At 43.3% G+C, this 11,866-nt stretch overlaps 2 protein-coding genes and 1 pseudogene across 2 annotated transcripts; all 3 read right to left on the bottom strand.

Annotated features, from left to right (window-relative positions):
• LOC8063980 (BTB/POZ and MATH domain-containing protein 1) lies at positions 204–1,955 on the bottom strand. The gene is made up of 2 exons (XM_002444681.2): positions 1,678–1,955; positions 204–1,566 (listed from the first exon to the last, which is right to left on the bottom strand). The coding sequence occupies exon 2, from the start codon at positions 1,556–1,558 to the stop codon at positions 554–556; it is 1,005 nt and encodes a 334-aa protein (XP_002444726.1). The 5' UTR covers positions 1,559–1,566; positions 1,678–1,955; the 3' UTR covers positions 204–553.
• LOC8063979 lies at positions 4,333–5,347 on the bottom strand (annotated as a pseudogene).
• On the bottom strand, positions 7,734–8,705 carry LOC8063978 (BTB/POZ and MATH domain-containing protein 2). The gene has a single exon (XM_002444679.2). It carries the CDS (start codon positions 8,684–8,686, stop codon positions 7,901–7,903), a length of 786 nt encoding a protein of 261 aa, XP_002444724.2. The 5' UTR covers positions 8,687–8,705; the 3' UTR covers positions 7,734–7,900.

The raw sequence follows: 11,866 nt of genomic DNA, 5'->3' as shown, positions 1-11,866 counted from the left end.
ACGAAATTCTTAAAAGTCCTCTGGATTATTTTTTATCAAGTAACATACGTGCATGGTGAAAAAGGAATCTTGCGTTTTTAATAGTTTCTAGTGGCACCAATTTGGTACTGTAAATTTTAATGTCTTTTCTTTAAAAAATCGGTCAAAGTTTAAAAAGTTTGACTTAACACAATTTTAGGAATTGAAACTTTCAAAAAAAGATGTTGGAAGAAATATGAGCTGTATTTAAGTACTAATTAACAAGATGAATTAACACGGTTGAAAAAACTGTCAAAAAAGGTGAGAAGGAAAAACTGTGTAGAATAAAAGGTAGGAACCGATGAAAAGATATGCTAAAATAGAGAGAGAAGCCCTTATTGAGAGATAGGTACAGAGAAGGGATTCAATAATAGAAGAGCAGGTACAAAGAAGGGGATTCCTGCGTATATGGGAAAGGAGAGGGAATGAGAGGGATGGGAAATCCAGTTGACCAACGCACGAATCTTAGAGCACGTTTGATGGCGCGAGATAAGGCATGCGGCCGCATGCCGTTGTGGACTTGTCCATTCGGCCTCTATGCTCCAACCTTATCCCTCAGCTCATCAAGAATCGATGGGAATTGCTGCGCCAGCTGAACAAAACCATCTGTCAACAAAGCCTTTGTCTTGAAGTCCTTCCCCTCCCCGAAGAAACCAATGCATTTCTTTTTCAGCTCTGGGCAGTTGTATATTTCGGCACACATCAATGTAGTGGCAACTGTGTCCACTGATACATTATCCCAGAGCTTGCTTGCACACAAAAGCTTCAGTCGATCCAACGCGAACCGGTCCGCTGCAATGAGCAAGTGCTGCAACATCTCGTACGGGGAGTCCCCAAGCTCGGCATCCGCAGGACAAGCATCGGTGTACATGAAACAGAGCATAACTTTGAATGTCGCTGGTGTGATGTCATGCAACGTGATGGATGGCATGTTGGCGTCGGCCATGGAGCCTAGGAGTTGTGCCTTGAAGACCGGCGAGCGGGCGGCAAGCACAGCCCGGTGAGCAGGGAACTTCTCGCCATCAACGACGAATGAAACATCGGAGCCGCCATCTGTGCAGTCCAGCAGCAGGCGCCCGAGATGGCTCCCAATGTCAGAGGGCGGCACGTCCAACGGGTCCTTCTGTATAACCTTGATCCCGCACGCAATGGTGAATGAGCCACTATTGGTCATGTAGAGTGACTTGAGGAGCCTTCGCTGAACGAAATGTTTCCATCCCCAGGATTCAGCAGCACCGCGGTGTGGTCCATAATCACGCACGCACCTGTATCTATGGGATGAAGATAGAGCCCCGTCTTTGTCCATCACCAAGGCCTCGAAGATGGCTTTGGCGTCTCTGAACTCGCTCACATGGCGTAGCAAGATAGATAACCACTTGCCGTTGTCCTCTTCCCTTCTTCCACGGGGGTAGCATTCGATCCTCCAGAGGTGCCCCCCAGCCAAGATGTCCTCAGAGCAGACTTTGTGCCCGACGGCGACGTTCTCCGTCTCCGAATAGCTGAGTTTGAACTGATGGGTGAAATAAGAATAATCGAGCATGCTGGCACCTAAATTTAGAGAAGTTGGATGGACGGGATTGCAGATTCGAGGATACGTCAGCAGTGTATAAATAGTGCTACTGCTACTCAGAAGGAACCTGCCCAAAGCCCAATCCGCACCTGCAGCCGCAGAATGCCAGAACCGCTGCGGACCTGCCGAGTGACGACCTGGTCACCGTAGCTGGAGTCCTGGACTGGCCGCGCGACGCGCCCGGCCGCCGGCCACCGCGCCGCCGCCCGTGCTTCCTAAGCGCGGAGGCCGTGGACCCTGCTTCCGTGCAGCTTGCCGCCCGCGGCACGCTCCCCGCAGTCGGTCGACGCCGCCGACTAGGGTTAGGGAGTCCGGGCCGGGGTCGCGCCGTCGCGGCTCTTGAGGAAACAGGGTCGCGAGTCGCGCGTTCCGTGAGGGGGCAGGACGCCAAGCAGGGGTGGTGGGCGGGGGGAGTGGGCCTAGTGGGCCGGCCCATGAGGGTGGGAGTTTGACAGACGCCGAAATGCTGTTTTCTAATCACACCCAAAATCTTCCTAAAAAAATAATAATCACACCCAAAATTCCTCAAAAAAAAAATCACACCCAAAAAATGACATGCGTAGGACTCCATCAGCAAGCTCCACACTCACACCACACACCTCTAGGACCAGAACCCCACCGACAAATCACACAAAAAAAAGAGCATACGACGCCATAAATATAATATATGATCCATTAAGTGTAAAAAAAAACATATATGATCCATTATATATTTTATTTGAAACATGTTTCTTTAAAAAAAACAATCTATTAACAATGTGCTAGTAAAAGTTTAAAAGATTGTGAAAATCATTGTATTATTTGTGTTTCTTAGTCACATCTCAAAATCCAAATATTTTAGGACATCACATTTTTTGAAGCATTATGCATGGTTCCATTACAACGCAGGAGTATAGGTTATACTACCTTCGCTTCACATTATAAAGATGTTTTCGATTTTTCTAGATACAATTACTTTTATTATGCTAGAAAAGTTAAAATGTTTAATAATTCATAAAAGGAGGCAGTAGTAAATAATTATATAATAAATTTAATTATATAATAAAATTATGACGATCTGTGATACAAACAGGACCGGTGCGGTATGGATCACAAATCTAAAAAAGGAAAATATTCGGGTGAAAAAAAGAATATGTATTGGAAAAAGGAAAAAATTGGAATGGATGCTCGGGAGCAGGCGCTCCGAGTGGAAATATCCTCCTTGTCCTTGTCTACCTCTACCACTTCATTAACATGATTCATCCTCGTGTTCACAGCTGAATCCGAATACATAAGCTTTCTTCCCCTCTTTCTTCTCTTTACATAAGCTTTTTTCCCGGGGCACGGACTATTCTCATACGAGCATCAGTGCATTAAAGCCCATTACGAGGCGAAGGGACAGTTGGGACACACACAAAGATATACCGCCAAAGCAAGCAGTAAAGTTTTGTTGCCGACCATTAATGACTAGTTCGAAGACTAGGAGCAGGGGCACGTGCCAAGAAAGATTTGTTACTTTCCCTATGGTTTTTGAACTCAATAAAACTTTCTCTTCTCGTAGAAGTATTTTCACAAAGTTAACTTCATTTGCAACAGTTTTATCGGTGTTAAGTCAAAAGATTCAAACACATTATCAACCACTGGTTCTGGTAGTGTGGTTCAGAACAACAAGAATAGGAGAAAGACCCAAGACCTCAAGACTAAAACAAAACTTATTTTCTCTATACCCATAAAGAAAGTCGTTTTTAACAAAGTTTGGATTAAACATTAGAAATATAAATCATGAATAATTTTGAAGTTGTTAAGTTTAGAAATATGAAAACCGTATGAATAAATTTGTCTAGAAAAATACTTTTACAAAAAATATATATATACTATTTTTTTGATAAAATATTTTTTATAAAAAAAGTTAAAGTTAACATTTAGAGACTGTATCGTTGTTCCAAACCACTTAGAGTACATTGGAGGACTGCTCGGTCCACGGCACTGTTGTCTTGGTCAGAGAGCTTTTGATGAGGGTGTTCGGCCGCCGCTTCCCTCTACGAGTGTCACTCGCCGTGCCCACCTCCCTGCTCGCGAACGCCACCGCGAGGGCCGCTCCCTGGTCATGCCGTGACACTCGCTGCATCCTTGTGTTCTTGCTCGGTGCCATATACTCCCTCCATACCCATAATTCTTGACGTTTAGGACATAATTGTGCTAACCAAGGAGTGATTAATTAGGGGTTAGTTTTCCATGTCTACCCCTAATAAATATGGTGGCTGAGGCTCTTTATACAAGAAAACAAACTGGCTCAGCTGGCAAGTGCCTAGCAATTCGAGCATTGCATCCTGGGTTCGAGCCCTGGCAGCAGCCACTCATTTTTGCTTTATTTTGCATGCTAGCAGAGCGCAGGCGATACAGCTCAAAAAAAATTCAGTCAGAGTTTGCAAGAAAGATTCGAATCGTATTACAAGATAAAAAATCAAATGAGTGAATTAAAAAAAAGACAAACATACATATTTTCATTTTGAATTTGTGACACACAAATACGCAAGACATGCAATACGAATAAGCTAGACACAATAACGACTTCACGTGCGAAATTGTTAATAGCTAGGATATGATAATAAAAAAAAGTCTGCATGATAGTAAATAGTAGCTGACACTTACAATCTGAGAATTTAAGCACTTTTAAATGGATTTAGATAGCATTTGCCAAACCTAAAATGCCATAAAGTACTATATATAGCCAAGGCTAGCATGTATATGCATGCGTGCTGCTTCTATGCTCCAACCTTCAACTTGAGCTCATCAATAATCGATGGGAATTGATGCGCCAGCTGAAAGAAACCATCTGTTAGCACAACCTTCTTGAAGTTCTTCTCCTCCGCAATGAAGCCAATGCACTTTTTTTTCAGCTGAGGGCAGTTATATTTTTCAGCGTAGATCAAAGTGGCAGCAACTGTGTCCACTGATACATTATCCCACAGCTTGCTAGCACACAAAAGCTTCAGGCGATCCATCGCGAACCTGTCCGCTGCAGCGAGCAAGTGCCGAAACATCTCATCCGAGGAGTCCCCAAGCTCATCATCCGCAGGACAAGCATCGGTGTACATGAAGCGGAGCATGACTTTGAACGTCGCCGGCGCGATGTCATGCAGGGTGATGGATGACATGCTGGCGTCCGCCATGGAGCCCAGGAGCTGCGCCTTGAAGACCGGCGAGCGGGCGGCAAGCACAGCCCGGTGAGCTGGGAAATTCTCGCCGTCGATGACGAAGGAGACATCAGAGCCATCCGTGCAGTCCAGGAGGAGGCCGAGATGGTTCCCGATGTCAGAGGGTGGCACATCGAGGGGATCGTCGTGAACAACTTTGACTGCTCCCACAATGATGAACGAACTGTTCGTCACATAGAGTGACTCGACGACGCTTCGCTTCACGAAGCAACGCCAACCCATGCTGTCGTTGTTGCTGCCCTTCGGCGCGAAAACGCGCACCAACTTTGTTCTATGCATGGGACGAAGATAGAGTACCGTCTTTGTCCATGACGAAGGCTTCCAAGATAGCTTTGGCATCTTCAGATTTGCTCTCATGCTGGAGGAAGATAGATACGTACTCACCGCTCTCGTTTTCCTCATCCCCACGCGGGTAGCAGTCGATACTCCAGACATGCCCACCAGCAGAGAAGTCCATGGATCTGACTGAGTGCCCGATGGCGACCTTCTCCGTCTCCACAAAGTTGAGTTTGAACGGATACATGAAACAGGAATCGAATATGCTGCTGACACTGGCACTCATGTTTACAGTATGTAGCTGGACGGGCGGGGACGCAGATGGGATATGGTCGAGTATATATGGTAATCGTTGGGTGTGTACACAGATGGAGCTAGCCTGACCGACGACGACGCTTGGAACTCCGAGTATAGCCGATCGATCGAGCAGTGAAGAATGAAGTAGGGGAGGAGATATGGATCGTCTCCGGAACAAGGAACGATGCATGTCTTGTGTTGGGACTTAGCAGGAGTAATTACTAGTAGTAAAGAGAAAACGAAGATCGAAGAGACTGTCTCGTATTCTTTCACGAGTGGATAAGGGCACTCACAATGTAAGACTCTATTATAGAGTCCAAGACAATTAATTACATACTATTTATGGTATTTTGCTGATGTGGCAGCATATTTATTGAAGAAAGAGGTAGAAAAAATAAGACTCCAAGTCTTATTTAGACTCCAAGTCCACATTGTTCGAGATAATAAATAACTTTAGACTCCATGATAGAGTCTGCATTGTGAGTACCCTAATACGCCCATGCATCACTGCGCGACTATATAATAGCCGTGTGTTGCTACGGTAGCCTCACAATTTTTTCCATCACTGCAAATATAGCTACAGGCGTGCGTTGCTATGAAAGCCTCAAAATTTTCAACGCAACAGCCATTGCCATGCGTTGCTACGGCCTCAAATTTTTCAACAAAATAGCTAATGGCGCGTGCATTACTGCAACTATACTCCATAATACTTTCCTCTGTTCCTAAAATTTTCAACTTCTAGAGTTGTATTGAGTTAGAGTTTTAAAACTGACTGAATTTCTAGAAAAAAAAACGCTAAGATTTATAATACCAAATTAATACCATTAAATTTATCATAAGATACTCATTTTATGTCATAGGTATTGATACTCTTTTCTATAAAATTGGTAACTTACACGGATTCTAGGAGTTGAAGCTTTTAAAGACAGAGAGAGGATAATCCAAAATAATATGCATTTGATTTAGACATAAATTTTGATCAAATAATATAATGCAAAATACCTGATAAACATAACGGTGGATAGGTACAGAGGATGGAAATAAAATATATTGGTTGCTTCTAATAAGAAAAATGAGATGCAATCAAACAACAAAGGCATGGCAAAAGGACGCATACTGTAATGTGCAAGGAGTTCAGATATGGAAACATATGAAATGCATGTTCACGTAATGTTGACACCAGGCCAATTATTCACATATTGCAAAATCAGGTCTTCTATTTTAGATCGAAGGAAAACGCATAATACGCTCCAGTGGCTTCCTTCTTTTGCTTCATTTGGCTTTCTTCTTGCCAATCCACAGCATAATCCTGGAAGCATGAAATGGTAATGTATTTGGAATGGATAGTTTCTGGAAGCAGCCCATGCCTACTTCTTCAATAGACAATTACTTGTAACATGAATACTTGTTCAATAGACAACTAATGTTTAATTTGTACTTCTTGCCAATGACAGTTTCTAACACAAGCAGACTACTTGTTCTGGAATCTGAAAAAATAAATTGTGCTACAAAGTGCAATACTAGCAGCACTAAATCTGAAAGAAAAAGATAAATGTACTTAGAAGCAAATGGAATTATGGATTCACAAACAGAAGAAATATTCATTTGGCTTTTGAGTTCCAGACTAGGCAAATCTTAACTGAATAGACACATGCAAAGAAACATCTTTCCTTTGAAACTAGTAAGAAGCACTACTGAAAAAGCACGTGACATCAAATCATTGACAACTACTCTCCCTAAAGAAATATTTATGTATCAAACATAACAATTACCAGTGCTTGTTAAGAATTGGCTACTCATGTATCTAAATAAACACAATCTATCAAAACTGTTAATTTGTTCCTTCGACTTCTTTGGCTCCATTCAGGGAAAGAAAAAAGATAACACAAGAAAGGTTCCATTCAGTTTTCAGATAACAGCTTACTTTTGGGAAAGAAGGAAATAGAATCAGCTTTCGCATCCAAATATTTGGCGGGTCTCACATCCAAACTTTTGGGCAAAAGGAAACCTAATCAGCTTTTTGGTATCGTATCTCAGTAGTCCACAGGCATACTTAGGGAAGTCCAGACACCCTGATAACTCCTAGAAGTCTACATTTCAGTTCTTTGGTTGACATGGCTCAAAATCTTTCTGTCATAGAGTTAGTTCGCAAATCAAGATTTAAATCATTTAAGGAAAATATTCAAACGAACTCAATGAAAAGCAGACATATACATACGAACTTGCACTGTGATACATTCATTTGTTGTTGTTTTTTTGATTGAACTACATTCATTTGTTTTTACTAATTAGATACACAATGTACGGCACACAATACACAGAAGACAAACTTCACTTTGCCAAATTGTTACTAATTGGATAATATAAAAATTAAAGTCTACTAATTGGACAATATAAAAATTAAGTCTGCATGATCATAATATAATAGTTGCAAACGGAAAATAGTAGCACTTTTTAACAGATTTGGCGAGCATTCACCGAGCTCGAAATAATGCCATAAACCTAGTACATCTATAGGTTGCGCTGGCATGGAAGCATGCACCTATAACCCGACCTTCGCCCTCAACTCATCAAGAATGGATGGGAATTTTAGCACCAACTGAGCAAAACCATCCGTCAACACAGCTCCCTTGAAGTTTTTCTCTTCCCCGACGAAGTCAATACACTTCTTTTTCAGCCCGGGACAGTTGTATGTTTCAGCACAGATCAAAGTATCAGCAACTGTATGCACAGATACATTGTCCCACAACTTACTGGCACAGAGAAGCTTCAGGCGATCCAACGCGAACCGGTCAGCGGCAGCGAGCAAGAGCCGAAACATCTCATCCGGGGAGTCCCCGAGCTCAGCATCCGCGGGACAAGCATCGGTGTACATGAACCGGAGCATGAGTTTGAACGTTGCTGGTGCAATGTCATGCAAGGTGATGGATGACATGTTGGCTTCGGCCATGGAGCCCAGGAGCTGCGCCTTGAAGACTGGTGAGCGGGCAGCAAGCACAGCGCGATGAGCTGGGAACTTGTCACCATCGACGAGGAATGAGACATCAGAGCCCTCAGCGCAATCCAGCAGGAGGCCGAGATGGCTTCCCATATCCGATGGCGGCACCTTGAGGGGGTCGTTATCAAGCAGAACTTTGGCCCCGCACATAATGATGAACGAACCATTCGTCACGTACAGCGACTCGAGGACACTTCGTTCAACGAAGCGATCCCAACCCCAGCTGTCATTCGCACTGGCACTGCCCTTTGGTGTGAAAAGGGTCATCGTGCAGTTTCTATGGGATGAAGATAGATTACCATCTTTGTCCATCACGGTAGCCTCCAACATAGCCTTGACGCTTTCGGATTCGCTCTCATGCTTGAGGTAGATAGATAAGTACTTACCGTTGTACTCTTTCCTATCCCCACGCGGCGGGTAGCATAGGATCCTCCAGACATGCCCACCAGCGGAGATGTCATCGGAGCTGACTAAGTGCCCGATGGCAACCTTCTCCGTCTCCAAAAAGTTGAGCTTGAACTGATGTGTGAAACTGCAGGAATCCAACATGCTGGCACTCATTTTTCACAGTAGCTGGACGGGTCGCAGGTAGAGGAGTGTAGGACACTACTGCATGTGGAGCTCCGAGCAGCCGAGTAGAGAAGAAGGAAGTAGGGGAGGAGATGGATCGTCTCAGGAATAAGGAACGATGTGTTGTTGAACTATGGTGTAATTAGTAAAAAGAGAATGAAAGATCGATGGCCGCTTGCCAGCTTCGCGCTCGCGCCTCTGCTCGACTGCAGCGGCGCGACGATGGTGGGAGGCGGCGGGCCGGCGGCAGCGGGAGACAGTCTACTGACCAGTGGCGTGGCCGCGCGGCGCTGGCGGGAATGCGGGAAGCGGGCCGGCTCGGCTGGAGGCAGCCAGGCGGGGCGACCGCGCGGCCGCGCGGCGCTGGCGGCGGCGGCGGCTCACGGGTGTTTGGAGTCTGTTCGATATTGGGAAAATTGGAAATGGGGATACTGTTGGAGTGATTTAGGGTTGTATGGTGGGCTGGCTGGCGGGAATCGAAGTTTCGGGCCACACCAAATTTGGGCGCGGGCCAGCCAAACTTGGCTCAGAATTTTGATCGGTATGTTTTTTTCATATACAATATATTCCCAACAAAAGTAAAGGAAATTTTGCTCTCTTTTTTTTTTGCGAGATTTCAGCGAAATTGTGAACCCTTCGGCACCCAGCGAAAACTACAAAATTGCATTGATATTTTTTTTCTAGTGCATTTGCTAGATTTGTTACAATACAGTGCCTAGATTATTTAAAGTTGTTTGCGAAAGCTATATATCCGTCTATTTCAACATTGGATTTTAAAAGCCACCATCCAAAGCTAGGAAAAAACTCCATGTGTTTCAAAATGGTAAGCACGTTTTGTAAAAAAAAAATCAAAATTTTACAAACTTTGACCGGTCATTATTCAAATTCGGGGATAGATTCACTGTTTTCATGGAACATATCAGTGGTGAAGCCGCTAGATATAAAAATGTTTGGCTAGAAAAATATAGAGCAGAGCTGTTTTTGGAGATCTGGAGGTACTTGGAGCTCTGCTAAACAAATCCTTAGTGTAGACCAAAAACTAAATAATGTGCTATGTTCAGTTCACAATGAGATTATGTTAAGATTGATCAACTCCAATAGGCTTTACTTGATCCCTCAAAACTAAATTTGAGGTCCCTACTAGAGCCCTCAAATTTGAGAGGGGTCTCAACTATACCAGCGTGCAACTGAGGAATGACATCCAAAGAACAGGTGCTCGATGGTTTCTTCTCTGCCTTCTTGACACATAACACAGCTATAACCCTCTTCTAGGAATTTGTTCCTTCTTTGGAGCATATTTCTTGTGTTAAGCCTATCATTGAGAAGTAAGCAAGCAAAGAGTTTTATTTTAGGGACACATTTGGATTTCCAGATACAGGTGAGCAACCTAGGGGAAGCCACAGATGAGAAGTGGCACTGGTAATATCTACTGGAAGTAAACTTCTGTGAGCCCCAGATATAGGTCTAGCTATCTTTGATCCCCAAGGATTCAGGCTGAAAGGTAGAAAGCTCCCCCTAGAAAACAAGGTATTCATTGTAGGCCTGTCTGGTCATTGGGATTCTGAAGCAGTCAATCAGGGGGTCAGCATTTCTGAGCTTCCAAAGGGAGATCTTAGGATCCTTGGCAAACTGGAACAATGAGGGGAGGGCTTGTGAGTGGATTGAGTTGTTTATCAGATCATCCCAGAAGCTGATTGTGTCACCTTTGCGTGGAATACAAATAGCAATGCCTCTATACTTGATGTGAAGCCTAAGGATGTCTTTCCACCAAAAGGAGCCCTTTTCTCTAGCAAGATGAGGAACCTCTTCAGAATAATATCTCTGCCAGATGAGATTGACCCACTGCAAATTTTCCTTCCTATATTGATTTGATATATTATGTTGTATAGTGCTCGTGCATAGAATTAACTTTATAAAAGAATACTACTACACATAGAATTATTTTCTTTAGCCCATTCTCCACTTTATTTTTTTTTCTCAATTTAGTTCAGTGTTTCAATACTAGTAGTTGTTCGACACTCACTACTACAAAACAAGGATATTGTAAGACATTCTTATAACAATGTGTTACAGAGAAGTTTCATAGGAACACAAACAATGTGTTACAGAACGTGGTTGTAACGCATAACGTTTGTTCTATAAAAATATGTTACTAGCACACGATTATAGTAACACAAAATTAATGTTACAATATGGTAGTGTTTTGTAACACATAACTGGAACATGTAGATGTTGTTGTAACACAATAATATTACAGCGCGAAGTGTTCCGAACAAATATATATCCAAGTGGAGTTCTAAGTCATGGGCGACAAGGACAACACATCAGGAGTGGTGGTAGCACATTCTAGCAACTGATGTAGTGATTGTCTCAAAAAAAAACGGTTGCCTCTGCCCTGCAAGTGGTGAACAAGTTTGGCCTTGGTTTGTCCTATCAGTTACTCCATCTTTTCTTGTAATCGCTGGTGATTGGGATTGGAGAGGAAGGCAACATGGGAGAGGTGGTCGGATAGAACTTGGGGGCAAGGAGGCAATGAACAATTTGAAAAATGCTTCGGGGGAGAAAAGTTCTCACGATTTTGTCATATGTGTAGTTTTCTACTTCATAGTTTTGGATGCCGACTTAGACTCGAACTTTATAGACGTGCAAAACAAATCTGAATCAACAATGGTAGGCACAAGTCAAATATGTATGTGACTCAATCTAAAATAATTGTATTACTTCAACAAACTCATGCATGGATTTGTATATATAGCAGCGGATTGACGTCCTACTTTTAAAGCTTCGAACAACTCCAAAATACATCCAACTAACATGTTATTGGCCAGGACAGAGCTCAGCTCCTTTGAAGATCTTGCATGGACTCTTTCTCCATTGCCTCTTTAGTATCATGATGATGTGACCCTCTGCTTTACTTGCGACAGCCTGACAATATAATCA

Source organism: Sorghum bicolor, chromosome 7 (assembly GCF_000003195.3).
Source record: "Sorghum bicolor cultivar BTx623 chromosome 7, Sorghum_bicolor_NCBIv3, whole genome shotgun sequence".
Classification (NCBI taxonomy): Eukaryota; Viridiplantae; Streptophyta; class Magnoliopsida; order Poales; family Poaceae; genus Sorghum; species Sorghum bicolor.
This window is presented reverse-complemented; position numbering and strand designations above follow the sequence as displayed.